Below are 16,873 nucleotides of genomic sequence, written 5' to 3'. Positions count from 1 at the left end.
CATAAACCAAAAACTTTTCCTTCTCTCCTTCCTTCCATGACCCCATTTGTCAGTTTGTTATGTTTCTCTCTCCCTCCTCCTCTGGATAGCGTGTCAAAGCTGTTAATATGGCTCAAAGTTTCCCAATTTATCATATTTTTCCAACATATACTTCATAAACATGATCAAATTTGTTTAAAAGGGGAAGAAAAAAGATGAAATAATCTTTAGAAGAAGTTATAATCCGTCCGGAAATCGATTTATAGCTGAAGGGTTTTGCTGTGTCCCTGCTGCATGGCTCCTACCCCAATTCAGTCCTTCTTCCCGGTTGTTGCTCAGTGATACGCCTCTTCCGCCGTGTCCGACAGGAGCACCGATGCAAGTGAAGTTAGAGTCTTGTGGACCATGGTAGTTTAAGTTTTGCTGAGGATATTGTGATGATGAACCGCTGCTTCCCAGGACATGTCCTATATAGTAATTGTTGATGGGGTAGGAGCTGAGACGTGATGGTGATGGATGTAAATATGGTTCCGGTGGTGGTGGTGGAATAAGCATTGAAGAAGAGCCGGGGAAGATTCTTGGTGGATAAACTGATCTAAATGGCAATGTTGGATCATAACTCGGGTGGCAGCTGCAATGATTGGAACATTTTTTGGTCAGTGATTTTGAAGATGAAAAACAGTGTTGAAAGGATCATAGTGCATAGTGCATACCCTAGATGCCCTTGGGTGGCCAAGTTATCGTTATTGAAGACCAGCTGGCGAGCTCGGTTCAGTGTCTCTGTCTCCCTTTCTGACTCATCCAACAACAAATGCAGATCAAATCAAATCAAAAGTAAACCATCCAACACGGAAAACCAGCCAAGAAAATTCAGCAAAAAAACGAAACCCCTCATCATAACAACCTCTGACGCTTCCCTAAGTGAAATGAACAAGTGAAATGAACAAGTGAAATGACTTGCCTTGGCGATGGCGGTTCATGTGTCCCCCAAGAGCTTGAGATTTGCAAAACTTTAGGGAACAAAACCTACATTCATAGACATTCCCACACTCATCTTTCCCATCCTTACCGCCGCTTTTCTTTTTCCGACGGCCTGTTTTCATACACTCACCAATTAAAGCAACTTCGATGAGACCATTCTTGGCCCTATACCCCAACCCTAATTTTACCCAAATCGTGTAACCAAAAAAAAGCCAACTTTAAACCCTAAAGCATCAAGAAAGAGTTGAAGAGAAATGTGAATATACCGGAGGAGCCTTCCTCAAAGACAACTTTACCATCCCTTGTATAATCGTCGGGCAAGTTGTTGAGGTCTAAGGGGTTTTCTTCAGGTCTCCTGCAAATTACAAAAATGAACAAGAGCCACAATTATAAGTGAAAGAGACAAAAGGTAGAGGTTGAAGATGAAGGGTGGAGACCTACATGGTACAAACAGAGAAAGACAGGAAAATATGAGGTGAACAATGTTTGAGATTGAAGATAACTAAAGCTTGGGAAGATTACAAGACTTCAGTTCGAAGAATGCACAATAGGGGGGGGGGGGGGCTAGTTTGAGTAAAGGTGTGGAGAAAAAAGGCTATATTTTTTTAAAAGTTCTCTATCAGTTCCTCCAGCACCAGCTCTCATAAATTGAAAGAACAACAAGAGGGGACAGCGGGTCTCGTGACTTTGAAGAAAAAGGCCGAGTTCTTTGAGTTTAAGGAGTGGGGTTTACGGGAACTGATTTGGTTTGGTTTTGCCTACAGAGAGGGTCACTTGCCCTAAAAACTAGTTTGATGAAACAATGATGGAGCCTAAAATAGTTAGAGAGATTGCTAACAGGATTTACCATAAAAAGGATTTGCTATTGGATTCATTTAAGAAAAAGAGTTGGAACCAGAAATGTGGTTTGAAGGTAGCTAGCCCTAGAATTAAGCAGAGATGTACTCATTAGTCATGATTTGAGGATACATGGTAAAAGTTAAATGGGGTTGGTCCCCTTGTAAATTAGGGCTTCCCTGGGGCATCATTGTACCCTGAGCTTTGCGATGGAACATGGAACTGTAACTATCAAGATCTCATTATCAGGTTTTTTGTGATCTAAGGTGAGATATACACTGAACCCCAGAAATAAGGTGTTGTTTTATTCTTTGGAACCTCCCTCCTTGTTTCATCATCCTCTTTTTTTCCTTCACTATAAAAAAAAACTGTAAGTGTTTTACATGGTAAACTAATTAATTGATATCACACTTGTTTTAAGTTTCTATTTTGATCATCTAACTATTTTGTTTTAGTAAAAATGTATATGTTTTTATTTTGATCACTAGCTGTTAATTTTGATTGTTGACTTAACGGAAATGATGATTTGACATGATATAATAATGATTTTAGTGTCTAAAACTTATACATTCTATCAATGTAGTCCTAATTCGAAATAATTCAATAAATTTTACCTCCAATTAGATGACGACACATGAGTATTTGAAACAAGGAGGACTTAACTAAGGATGGGCATGGGCCGATTTGAGTTGGATTTTGGTCGACCCAACCCGAATATTATACCCCTCCACTCGTCACCCAATTTGATCCGAGTTTTGGGAGGCTTCACTCGACCCAAATATTATATCCTCTCCATTCGTCACCTAGTCCAATCCGGGATTAGGGAGGCTCCACCCAGCCTGATTTTTGGGATAAAAACCTACACCTTACCTGACATGACCTGACGCACGCGCACGCATATATATATATATATATATATATATATATATATATATATATATATATATATATATATATATATATTATTTGATAAAATATGAATTTATTGAAATAAATTATAGAAATAAGAGTATTATTGTAATTATCTCTAAATATATAAAGGATAATTTTAGAATCAGGTGGAATCAAATCAAAATTCATCGAGTATCAGAGTGTGAATTTCATGCTTACCCTTATACTTAATCATTGGGTTAATCTTGTTTTTTTTTATATATTGTTAACAAATATATTATTTAGTTTAAAATATGATTGTTAAATATTTTTAAAGAAAATATGAAATTTGAATAAACTAGATTGAACCTATGGAAGTGGAAATGTAAGACACCATACCACTAAACCAAGCTTGATAATTAGTATATCCTTGAAAATTTATTATTTAGTATAAATATATTTATATGAATTATAAAAATATTTTAATAAATAATAAAGAAAAATAATAATATAAAAATTGTATTCAATAATTAAATTATTATTATGTTTCTGAAAGTAATATCTAACGATTAGGTTTGGATTTTTTTTAAAAACGTTATTTTTTATTTTAAAAATTTTATTATAACAAAAAATATTTAAAGAGAAATTAAAATTCAACCATTAGATATTAAATTATTATAATAATGATTTTCTCAAGAATATACCGATTATTAAACTTGGCATAGTGGCTAAGTGCTCTTTGTTTCCACTAGGTTTGATTTCGTTAAATCTCATTTCTATGTTTTCTTTAAAAATCTCTACCAATCATAGTTTAAACTAAATAATATATTGAATAACATTATACCTAAGGTTCAATGGTTAAGTCCTTTTTATCTTAACCTCACAAATTTATTAGTTTTTTCTTCTAGTTTTCTCTCATTGGTAAACATGTCATCTTTTTTTCTTTGTTGATCAGTGAAGGTACCAACTTTAATGTTGGTTGCCGACAGTCGGTATTCTTTATTGTCATTTTATTTTCTCTTGCTTTTTATTTTCAACAAGTCTACATGTATGACATGTTTTTCTTTGCCTTTATGGCACGTTTACTTCTTCATTTTGTCACATTTTTTTGCCGTTTGGTCGTTGTTTTCTTTATCTTTTTCTAAGAGTTGATTAGACATCGTCATGACTGATCAAGATAGCACTTCTCTGTTATATTGTTGACCTTCCCTGTATTGGACTATCGGATTGGATTTAGTATCCGTTATGCGTTTGTGGATAGCTTTTCACGTCGCTCGAGTTTGATTTGCGGATTGTCGGTGGTCTTTCAATAACTTGATCTCCTTTTTGTGGTTCGTTTGTCGATACAATCAGACCTTTTTGTATCTATATTTGTTCGAGTTTCTTGGTTAGATTTTAATCTTCTCTTGTATGGTCCTTATGTGATATTAAGTTGTTAGTTTTGTTTCAATGATTATAGGAAATTATCCTAATTATATGCTTAATTTATTATTATAATTGTAAATCTTTATTTGTAATTAGAATATTTCCTATTTTGAATGAAATTAGTGATTTATTTTTTTAAAAAAAATTCCTTTCTATCTTAATTGCCCAAGTTTTTTATTCCCTTTATTATCATTGTTTAAGCATCTCATTGAAGGATTAAATTAATTAAATTATTTTAAATTAAATTAAAAACGAAATTAATAGAATTTTTAAATGTTGATTTATTGAATTATTTTGAATTAGAAAAATTCATGCACTTAACTATAGCACACGTCAAACATACATTTTGACTCACAAAACATCACACTTACAGTTTATATAAATCTACGAAGAATAGGAATATATTACCTCAAGCAAAATCATTAAAAAGTTTAACTTGGAAGTTAATCTTATAGCCCAATCAGCACTCGGGTCATCTCTTGGTACATCCTCCAAAGCCCGCTTGGTACAAGGGTCTATGTCCAGTGCACTACCAGTCCAGTTCCCTGTAATATAGTGTATATCATCCCATTACTAGATTGTTAGTAATAAGAAAGATAACTTATATTCATGAATATACTAAACAGGTATGTAGTTCATGAAATTATTCTAAAAAAATAATTCATGTTAGAATTATTATAGCGTCTAAAGTTCGAACATTTTTCTTAACTATCATAGCATATGTTGATTCTCAAGTAGAGACATAGATGTACATGATCAAGTTAAATAATATGACAGATTGGACCTATGAAGAATTAATCTTAAATCTGTATATTTTGATATATTAAGGACTGATGTGTCTTAAAGGTAATAAGTTGATGGTTGATATTTAACTCATACATGATATAACTACATTTGTAAATATGAAATCATAATTAAACTAAAGAGTAAAATATATTAGCTCACTAACATCGCGTGGTTAATGAAAATGGAAAATAATGTGTAATAATCATTTTCATCGTACAATTTACAATGAAATATTGAGAAAAAATGATTAAATCAAGTGAACGGATAAAACCAAAAAGGGATCACGAATATCATATTCATAGGATAATATATTTATCTCAAGGCTATTAGACAAAGACTACGAAATAAATTTAGTTTTCAATAATTTTAAGTGTGAGAGTTTAATTATAATAGTTTATTAAAATACCTCTATGACTTAAATATTCAAAGTTGATAAAGTTCAATAAATAAGTTTTTATATCTCAGGCTAAACATGGATTTGGCTGCTTCTTTTTTAATAATGTGAGATAAGTATAAGATAATATTTGTTTAAAAATAATTATCGATCATTTAATATTGAATGTTTACATCCTTGACATTCTTGGTACTTGAACCTGGGACATTAAGGAGTCATAACAATTACTTTGCGACCGAGGTCGCTTGATTTGCTTTATATAATTATATAATTATATTTTTATATTTGAAAATTATATTAGTTTTGTACTTTTATATTGTTTTAGTAACAAAAAATTAATTGCATTATATATCCTCAAAGTATGACTCTCATTTTAAATTGGTCATTAAACTTTTAAATGTTCCAATTTTATCCCCTAATTACTATCATTCTAAATTACTCTTCAAACTTTTGATTGTTTTAATTTCATCCCCAAACTATAACCTTAATTCTAAATTGGTCCTCAAACTTTTTGGGTATTCCAATTTCATCCCAAATTATACATATATACTAATGACATCCCTTGTTAATAAAATCATTAGGTCAAGTTATATTATTATATGTTTTAAAAAAATAAAATTTAAGTTAAATTATGGTTGAAACTAATTACATATTTGGAAGAATTTGGGGATGAAATTGAAATATTCAAAAGTTTTTGGGACTAATTTAGAAAGAGGGTCATAGTTGAGGGATGAAATTGGAATGTTCAAAAGTTTAAGGACTAATTTAGAATGAGAGTCATAGTTTGAGAATGAAATTAGAATATTCAAAAGTTTAAGGACCAATTTGAAATGAGAGTTATTGTTTAGAGATATATGATTGAATTAACTTAATAAAAAAATATCTATTTTATTAAAACACTATAGTTTTCACAAACCTAATAAAAAATATAATTACTCTATTAAATTGTTATATTTTTCACAAATTATACATTTATATTAAACTAAATTTTAAATTCAATTAGATCATATTTATATTCAGATTGATAAATCAAATTTTCGAACTTGAGTTAGAATTAGCATGTCGACCATCCATGCATCAATTACAAACACTTTAAAAGCTGTCAAAGTAGCAATGAATTATTCTTTTAATGGTCAAATGTTGAGATTAGACCAAAAAGGAAACGTAATACAACAATCACATTAGCTATTCTTTGAGCAAAGCACTGATGTTAATGCAAAAGGGACTTTTAGCTACCAAACTTTGAACACTGTTCCCAAAATTAATAATACACTCATGTGGTGCTCAGCCACCATAGGGAAGCAACCCTGATTTTGAATGCCATGTCGGGAGGTCGAGTCATTGTTGTATTTTAGGGTTTGTGGACTATATTACACGGGTACGATAATCCAATATCGTTTCAGGTATTCAATACGTCTCTTAGATGGGTATGAAATGAGTACAATTTGGGCACGTACCGGGGATGTCCCATTTTGAAGAGGTACAACTATTAGTTGGATACATTTGGTTGGATACATTGTAGAGATTTTCAGGGACGTATCGTGGAAGGTGTACCCAGAGTAATTTTTTTAGATTCAAGTTAGAAAATAATAATAATAAAGATGATTTTAAATGAAAAGGTTGAAGTTGATTTTGAACCTTAAAATATCAGCTGACTTACGATGATTTTTCGGATGGTATCTGTCGTAACCGGTTTTCGCCCGGGAACAAAATTTTTAACTTGGCGGGAAAAGTGATGTGAATAAATGGTTTTTAAAGTAATTTGGGAGTCGCCATCGGCCTTTTGGGTCAGGTAGGTCGAATACCTAAAAATCATCATTTAAAAGAGTTTTTAAGAAAACATCGATTAAAAGATAAACTGATCTGCGTTTTAACCAAAAATTCGTTCTTTTTAATAATAAAAAGGGATTCGTGGTCGGTTACGTTTAGGGAAGGATTAGCACCCCTACAACGCCCAAAATTGGTACTTTTTAATTATAAATTATCTCTATTATTGGAAATTTAAAATTTCAAAATTATATTTAATTTATAATCCTATTATTTCAAAATTATAATTATGAAAAAAATATTAATTTATATATATTTATAAATAAAATATTTATTTATTTAGAAATATCAGAAAATGACTTCTAGGTGCCTTAAGATAGCTCTTTTCTTCGATATTAAAAAATAAATAATTAAAACAATTAATATATAATTTATAAAATAGGATATTTATTTATTTAAAAATATCAGAAAATGAACATCCAGTTGTTTTAAGACTGTCCTTTCTTAATATTGAAAAATAAATAAATATTAAAACATGATTAAAATAAGTTAAAAGTAATTAAATAAGATTTTAATAAATAAAATAAATATTATTCATTATATAAATATATATATATATATATTTATGGCTAAATAATAATAATAATAGTAATAATAATTAAAAGTAAACATATAAAACTAACATATAACTAAACAATGAATAAAATTAAAATTATATATTTAAAATAAATAAAACTTGTAAAAAATAAATAAAAATTGAAATTAGTGACTAAATTATAACCTAATAGAATTAAATACCTAATTCATAATTAATTATTTAAAAATGCAGTGGCTAAACATGCTATATTACCTATTTATTAATGTAGTGACTAAAATAAATATATATTGAATTCAAATATTAAATTAAAACAAATTAAAACATGTTGTTTGTGATTAAAATAATAATTACTAAACTATAAGGGACTAAATTCAATATTCACCCTAAATATATAATTATACTGGACATGACTGAAATAAAATAAAATAAACTTCGAAGACTAAATTATAATAGGCAAGAATTACTTTCAGTGACTAAATTGTAAGGTATACAAACTTGGAGCACTGCGGACGGGGTTTACCCCCTTCCCAAAACGCACCGTTTCATCATGAAACGACGTCGTTTTATATCGGGTATAAATACCCTATAACTGGCCCTTAAGGGCCAAAGTTTCTCATTTGTTTCTTTTCTTTCTCTCTCTAACTGAGAGAGAAAAGTTTTTTTCTCTGTTTTGTCTCTTAAAGCCTCCGGCCGGCCGCCTTATTCCGGCACCGACACCCTGCTGGCCACCGTGAATGGTGGCCGGAAAATTTAAAATACCCTAAAATTTCCCTCTTTTCCATCAGAACCTAGATCTAAACTCGTTTGGTCCTAAAACCCTCCTAAAATCAGTAGATCTACACGATAACCGAAGGTTTTACCTCGGTTTATATGAGGTTTTTCGGCGGCGTTTGGGTTCTCCGAGGGTAAGCAGCTCATTTTTCCTCTTTTTCTTTTTGTTTTTGATTCGCTGTTGTGGGGTTTATTTTGTTGTGGTTGGTTTTGTTTTGCTCGCTGAGTTGCTGTCGTTTGTGTTGCTTGTTGTCGTCTCTCGGATTCTTGCTCTCTCCTTTGTTTCTTTTTCTATCTTTTGGGTTCTCTCTGTCTGTTGCTCTGTTAGTTTGTATCTCTCTCTGGCTCCTCTCTGTTTGCAGGGGAACTGAGGCTTTATAGCCTCAGTGTTGCTCTCGTCAGACCGGTCTAAAGGATGAAAGGTTCTGTGAGTCACCAAAGCTATGCTGATGACTCACCATAGAGGCGACGTGGACGGTCGGTGTTGTGGCAGCAGAGCTTCTGGAGGCTTCTTCGAGGCGGCTTCGTGGCACTGGTGGAGCGTCGACATTGGCGTTGGCAGCTGCTGGTTGGATCATTTGGCATAGGAGGCATGGCAGCAGCTGGAATGGCTTCAGAGGCTGCTGGGAGTTGAACCGTTGGCTGGGGCGGCTGGAAACAGCAGAGGCGGTTGGGTGATGAAACCCTAGCAAAAACCCTAAATGGGTTTAAGGTTTTTACTGGGCCAGCTGTAAACGGGCCATCATGTTTGGGCTTGTAAATATATTTAATAATAATAATAATAATAATAATTATTATTATTATTATTATTATTATAATAATATTAATAAAAGTGAAAAATTAGTGTCTACAACTGCCCGTCTTTGCTCATTCTTGTGTTAACAAGAATAGAGCAAAGACGAAAAAGACAATAATTTTTCATTCGGCTTATTTTAAGTAAGACTGAAATGTTGAAAACATCATTCCAGAGGTCTTAAAATAATCATGCACTGAAGGGCTTACAGATGACCCTAAGGCTTTGAAAACATCAAAAAGCTCCCGAAGGCTTTTTGGAAACATCATGCACTGTAAGACTTACAGATGACCCTAAGGCTTTGAAAACATCAAAAAACTCCCGAAGGCTTTTTGGAAACATCATGCACTGTAGGACTTACAGATGACCCTAAGGCTTTGAAAACATCAAAAAGCTCCCGAAGGCTTTTTGGAAACATCATGCACTGTAGGACTTACAGATGACCTTAAGGCTTTGAAAACATCAAAAAGCTCCCGAAGGCTTTTTGGAAACATCATGCACTGTAGGACTTATAGATGACCCTAAGGCTTTGAAAACATCAAAAAGCTCCCGAAGGCTTTTTGGAAACATCATGCACTGTAGGACTTACAGATGACCCTAAGGCTTTAAAAACATCAAAAAGCTCTCGAAGGCTTTTTGGAAACATCATGCACTGTAGGACTTACAGATGACCCTAAGGCTTTGAAAACATCAAAAATCTCCCGAAGGTTTTTTGGAAACATCATGCACTGTAGGACTTACAGATGACCCTAAGGCTTTGAAAACATCAAAAAGCTCCCGAAGGCTTTTTGGAAACATCATGCACTGTAGGACTTACAGATGACCCTAAGGCTTTAAAAATATCAAAATGCTCCCGAAGGCTTTTTGGAAACATCATGCACTGTAGGACTTACAGATGACCCTAAGGCTTGAAAACATCAAAAAGCTCCCGAAGGATTTTTGGAAACATCATGCACTGTAGGACTTACAGATGACCTTAAGGCTTTGAAAACATCAAAAAGCTCCCGAAGGCTTTTTGGAAACATCATGCACTGTAGGACTTACAAATGACCCTAAGGCTTTGAAAACATCAAAAAGCTCCCGAAGGCTTTTTGGAAACATCATGCACTGTAGGACTTACAGATGTGGGAAATAGTTTACTAAGTAAGAAACTATGAAAATTGTTTTCTTACTTTTCAACAATTTCATTTTTAGAAAATATTGAATGAGAAACTATGGAAATCGTGTTCTCATTATTTTCAAAATAACATGTTGATTGGGTAACATGACCCAATCTCAAGATAATGTTCATTCTTTTGGATTGCGTCCATCTATTCTTCAGATGTTGGCGTGATTCCTGCATTTGCGATTTTGAATACCTTCTTCTTGTAAGGTATTTTTTACCATGAATCTTCTTGTTCTTCCGAAGATCTATAAAACTTTATGTTTGAATGCATTCAGATGTATCAATGTAATGCATTGTATATTGTGTAAATAATATTCTTATGAATGCATGAATGTTGATGCAATCTTCATTTGACTTCAAAGTGGTGAACTTGGTCTTCCTTCACTTCATCATTTATTGCCAGGGTTACCTCTAGATATCAGTGTAGAAAATTATGCTATCAAGCTTGCATTTCTACAGAATCATTTGATCAATTTGTATCTTGCGTCTTCTTTGCTTCATGAAAGTCTCAGAAGAAATGTTTCATTTGTGGAACTCTTGCTGTAGTCAAAATTATGACCCTGATGCTCTATTTTGTCTTTGGTAACACCGGCTTTCTTTGTCTGGATTTGTGTAGAAATCCAATAAAGCTTTCATCTTTGAAAAGGGAATCTATCATCTTTAAAAAGAGAATCTATCATCTTTGAAAAGAGAATCTATCATCTTTGAAGAGTGTAGATGTAGATATGCCTGACTCAGCAGGGATTAATTAAGAGAGTAGAGTATGTTCTAATTTAACTCTTGAAACATATCACAAGGAAGATTTATTCCAATTCTTTTCATGTCTCCACATATAATCAGATCTCGAATAAGGCAACTTGGACCATATCATGTCGAGATGCTTAACAACAACCTATCGTTCAACCTTAGTTGGCTCCACTAGTTTCTTGTTGTTAAAATTTCAGCTCTCATTCCGTGGAAAGAAATCTTCATCATATCTCACTTTTAATCTTGGGGTTGAAGAAGACAAAATTAATTTTGGATCAATAAATATCACAACATTGGTTCAACACCATAATCATTGGTTCATAAAACATTTGACAACACATTCTTCATCTCCTGTGGCTTCTGCTCGAACTACTGGTCAATGAAGCTCTTTGTATGGTGTTCAAAGTTTTTGTATGATGTCACAAGACCAATTGAGAACAAAACTCAATGGGAATACAAGTGAAATACTGGTATGATAAAAAGTTGGTCAAATTCACAAAATGTGCTGGTGTCGAATTGAATAGGAGACACTAATTGATCTCGATATCATCTCGGGCAAGGGCAAGTGTAATACTGATCACGTTTTCTTCTGTAATGAGCATTGTAGAAAGTAGAAACACTTCAGCTATAGGATCCATGTACAAAAAGATATCCGTGGAATTCTTGCTGCTGGGGATGAAACGCACATGATAAAACCCAAAATAGATAAAAAATCAGTTCAGCCTGGCTGGTAATGATAACCCCAGTAACAGCGGGAATAACAGTAATATAAGTGAGTCGAGTCTCCCTTTCCAATGTCATCGATTAAGCGAAAACTATTGTAAAAAACAGCTTTGTAATCCCAACAGTATGGTTGTAACTAACTGCCAGGAATCTCAAAGAAATATTTCCAATCATCACCGACACACAGAATACAAAATTCAAAGCTGAGATCTTGAAGAATTGAACCCTGGATCGAGTAGTCTGCCTGGGGACCATCTTTATCCATGATGTAGTTTAACACACTGTCATGTGACACATGGTTTAAGAAGATTAGGTATTTGAAACCTTACTTGCTGAATAAATATTTGTTCAACAACATGACCCTAATGCAACTGCTTGATGAACGAAGCAATTATGTGCAATCAGATTGACTGTTATTGTTTCACCATTTTTATTCTTCACATTTTTCTGTCTCATTAGAAATATCTGCTCAAGTCAATGATTTTTAACACATGATGATGTGGGCCTTCAGCATGCCCCAACATTTGCTGATACGAACGTTCAAAAATGCATCAACAGTCCTAATTTTGATTGAAATGGGCTTTCAGCATGCCCCGACATTTGCTTCTTGTTAATCTGAGCCTTCAAAATACCCTACATGGATCTGTCTGAAGAAACCTTTAAAATGCCCCAACATTTTGCTGATACAGATGTTAAAAGTGTGCTCAACATTACTTCTTGTTGAGATGAGCCTCCAAGAATGCCCAAATATTCTTATTGTTGTGAGCCTTCAAAATGCCCCAATATTCTATTTCTGGTTGAAAATGGGCCCTCAAGATGTCCCTCTAGATTTGTCTGATTCACTCTCAATGTCTGTTTGACTGAAATGTCATGATCCCCACGAGGTCCAATTTTGACAATGAACTGTTGTAGGTACTTGTAGCTTTATTCGTGCCCCAAATTTGTTTATCTTGAATACTCTCATTCTGGTGTCACTAAACAGTAGTATTGTCAAGTAACTGGAGAAATTATCTTCATGTTGTCACAAACTTAAGAAGTACTCAATCATTATGACAGAAACGTTTGAGATATGTGTCTTCTGAATGAGGTGACCATTTTATGTATCTGGAGGGATTTAGTCAGACAGAGCAGTAAAAATATCTTGGTAATCCGTTCCAGGCTGACACAATGACTTATCATCTTTCAGTGAAGGCCATTTCTGAAATATACTTTTATGTGGGAGAGAAATCAATTTATGCGAACAGTAATCTGATGCAATAGCAAGACTACATATACAGTGGTACAGGTTCATCAAAAATCCACACCCATGCAACATGTTGATTCTGATAACAACTCATCTGATTATGAAGGATCTTTCAGGATGATTTCACAGATATTGATAGTTCTTTCTGATACCGAGAAAATCCTGAATTCTGATGAGGAGAATAAACTGTTATACTTGACAAAAATAGGATATTAAGAGGTTGAGGCTTCAATAGCCATGGAGAGATGTGGTCCGGATTCATCAATTGCAAAGTTGACAGATTTTATATGTGCTGCTCAAATGGCTAAGGCCGCTGACGCACTTCTTTCAGTAGAAGATATGAATTCATTATACAATGACCCCAATTACAAGCAAAGGCAAAACTTGGGCTATGATTTTTGAAAAGGAAGAAGCAGAAGAAGCTTCTTAATGAAGAAGATCATGCAGTTCATCTTTCAATTCTAATGATTGGTTTTGGGGTTTCTACCGAACCAGATCAGATAACTCAAAGAACACTTCCAGAAGATGCTATTGGGTCTCCTTATTTCTACTATGAGCAAATTCATCTTTCAAATCTAATGATTGGAATATCATCTTGACAAAGAAAATGATTGGAATAGAAGAAGTAGCAATGTTGTATCAAGACTTGAGCCAGCATCACGGTATAACCAGAGTGCAGGTAGTGACTTGTTCATGGCTCTATGATGTAATCTTCTAGAGAACATGAATTGATGGTTGGGGAAAATAATCTGTCTGGTGATGCTTATCGCCCTCAGCATGAAATAAACGATAATCTTTCCTGATGGATTGCTAATGATGTCATAGGAGAGTGTCACAAGTTCAATTCTCCAGACTTTCTGGCTTCTTGGACCACTTGCCTTCAAAAATGTGAAGTGCTTCATTATTCTGGCCTCGTTCATTCTTTTTCTACAACATAGGTAGAATAAACAACAATTGCTTCAAGGACCTTCCTCATTTGAGACTGTCCTGTTTGAAAATGTTTTTTCTCCTTTCTTTATTGAAGAATGAAAGAATTTTGTAAAGTATTACCCCTTTCAGGTTCACAATATAATCAAATCATAAACAATGAGTTTAATGAATATCAAATAAATCAACTACATTTTTAAATCATTCAAAAATCATAGTCCTATGGCAAGTGTCAAAATTATTGACTGATTTGAGGTGTAGGTTGATTTTGGTAAAGTAGGTTCTTTCAAGTTGGTTCATTATGTCGCTTCGAGCTTCCACTAACTTGAAGAAATGGCTCTTATGCTCATCTTTGTAGAAATATTTCTTGATTCCAGAATCTCAGGAACGTCTTTTGGGATGTGTGGTGCTTCATTTAAGAGCTTAAGATCATCTCTTATGTCGTTTGTTGCACCATTCAATATTCGAGCCGCCTTTTTAGGTTTTCAACTCGAATCCTTCTTTGATTTCAAGATGTTATTTAAACATTTACATCTTGAACCCCCCTTTATCATTTTTTATATCATGCGTTAAAGATTTTAAAAACCAATTTTTGCAAATAAAAATCAATCTTGAGAGGAGAAATGAATTCTGAAGATATTCTCTTTAGATGCCTTCAATCTTGCTTTGCTTGACTTGGATCTGCCTTGCTGGGGATTTTTCCATCATCTGGATCCCTCAAAACTGCCAAATTTTGGGTTCATTTCCATTTTCTCATATCTTCATCATTTCTTGTTCTTCTTACTGAATATGAATCTTTGAACTAATTGTACTCGATCCATTTTGTAACTTGAGGCTCCATGAGTCACCTATCTTGATTCAATTTCTCCTTTTTTTTATTTTTTCATTTCTTTTTTTGTTTTCTTTCTTTTTTTCTTTTTCCTTCTTCTTTCTTTGCTGGATGAGTATAAGACTTCAATTGCTTTGAACACCTCCTTTTCCTTTTTGTCCTTTTTTCTTCTTCAAGTATAATATTTCTTGACAGAATATGATTTTATTTGGTTTCTCAGAACTTTCCCATCCGTTTTTGCCAAGATCAACGCTTCTCGGGAAAAGGCATTTTTTACAACATAGGTCCCTTCTCAATTAGACATTCGTTTCCTACAGAAATCTTTATGTATAGGCAATATTAGATCACACTCTCAGAACTCTCTCGGATGTACTTTCTGTTCGTGACCTTTCATCATCCATTTCTGATACATCTGCTCATAGCAAATAGCTTTCAATTGGTTCTCATCAATAAGGTTTAATTGATCAAATCAAAATTGGATACATTCAGTCTTCTCCAATTTTTCCTCCTTTAGGATACAAAATAATGGGATCTCAACTTCAATTGGTAATACTACTTCCATCCCATAGACTAAACAATAAGGTGTTGCCCCAGTAAATGTTCGCACAGTAATTCAATATGCATATAAGGCAAAAGGTAGCTTCTCGTGCCAATCTTTGTAAACTTCAGTGGTCTTTGTAATGATCCTCTTAAAGTTCTTATTTGCTCCTGCAAATGCCCCATTTATCTTTGGGCGATATGTTACTGAATTTGCATGCTTGATCCGTGTGCGAAGTTCAGTCATCTCATACATAGAAGTCCTTGTAAAAAGAGGTATCTCCAGGGGGATGAATATTCAAGATTAACTTTATTTACATGAAAAAAAATGTAATTAATGCATGATATATTTATTTCAATCAATCACTTTTTCCTTCTTCTTTGAGTATGCCCCAATCACTCGAAATCATCTTCAATAAGTTGATTCATGATGCCTCATATCGTCTCTTCTTGAAGGAAGATTCCCAGATAATTGAAAGTTTGGTTTTTTTGAGGTGTTTTGGTTTATGATGGTTTTGTATTTGGAAGGACAAATATGTGACTTATGGTGGAATGTAACATAATGAATCGATCAACTCTACTCGAAAAGGTAAACATCTGGAGTAGGTGTCTCAAGAACAGGTAGAGACATTCTTCAGAGTCTCAGATAAATGTACGGTCAAATTTGGTCTTTAGTAAGGATCAAGTAATTGGCATTGGATGGAAGGTATAATTTTATCACTTACCAAAGATCTATAACTTTTGAAAAATTAAAAGAATATTTAATTTACTTGATACTCAATAATCTCAAGGTTAAAACTTGATTCCTTTCTCATAACCATAAAAGCAATACACATTTATTTATTGCACAAAAGGTGGAGAAAGGAACAAAAAAACAAGTTCAAACAAGATGCTGAAAATAGAAAGTACTACAGTGGTAGATAACACTTCCACTTGTTTATGCATCATGCTTCATTATTCCTATAATGTTGGGTATGTAATAGGATCAGGGTTATTTTCTTCATTTGCCCCTCATTTCTTGATCATTTCTTATGTCAAAACCCATTTGTCAACAAGCATCTCAATTTCTTTTAACAGTGGCCTACAATTGCCTGTAGAATGCCCCTTTACCCCCAAGTGGAAATTACAAACATTATCTTGATCATAGCTATGAGCAGAAGGGTTTGATGTCACTTTAGTTGGTCTTGGTGTGATGTATTGACCTTTAACCAAATGAGGATACAAGTCTGAAATGGAAGTTTGGAACACTTCCAAAGTTTTTCTTGATCGCATGACTTTCTTTGGTCGATCCGAACAGTTACTTGCTCTTTTTTATTTTGCAAATGCGGAAACTCTGGATATGACACTCATTTACATCATCAGATTTCGCTTTTTGATCCGTCGGACTCTTGGATGTGACTTTTGAGTTTTCTTCACTGATTACGTTCTCAATTAAATCTCCACTTGTCACAAGATTCCCGAATTCCTTTGTCGGATTTGTATGCATTAACTCGAAGAAAGG

At 33.6% G+C, this 16,873-nt stretch overlaps 1 protein-coding gene across 1 annotated transcript; it reads right to left on the bottom strand.

Moving 5' to 3' along the window:
* Positions 1-216: 216 nt before the first annotated feature.
* Positions 217-1,494, bottom strand: LOC120150927 (zinc finger protein JAGGED-like). Its single transcript, XM_039163517.1, has 5 exons — positions 1,402-1,494; positions 1,227-1,315; positions 937-1,072; positions 693-767; positions 217-610 (listed from the first exon to the last, which is right to left on the bottom strand). Coding segments are annotated over exons 1-5 (696 nt in total). The 5' UTR covers positions 1,404-1,494.
* Positions 1,495-16,873: the final 15,379 nt, after the last annotated feature.

This window comes from Hibiscus syriacus, unplaced genomic scaffold (genome assembly GCF_006381635.1).
Source record: "Hibiscus syriacus cultivar Baekdansim isolate YM2019G1 unplaced genomic scaffold, ASM638163v2 tig00111027_pilon, whole genome shotgun sequence".
NCBI classification, from domain to species: domain Eukaryota; kingdom Viridiplantae; phylum Streptophyta; class Magnoliopsida; order Malvales; family Malvaceae; genus Hibiscus; species Hibiscus syriacus.
This window is presented reverse-complemented; position numbering and strand designations above follow the sequence as displayed.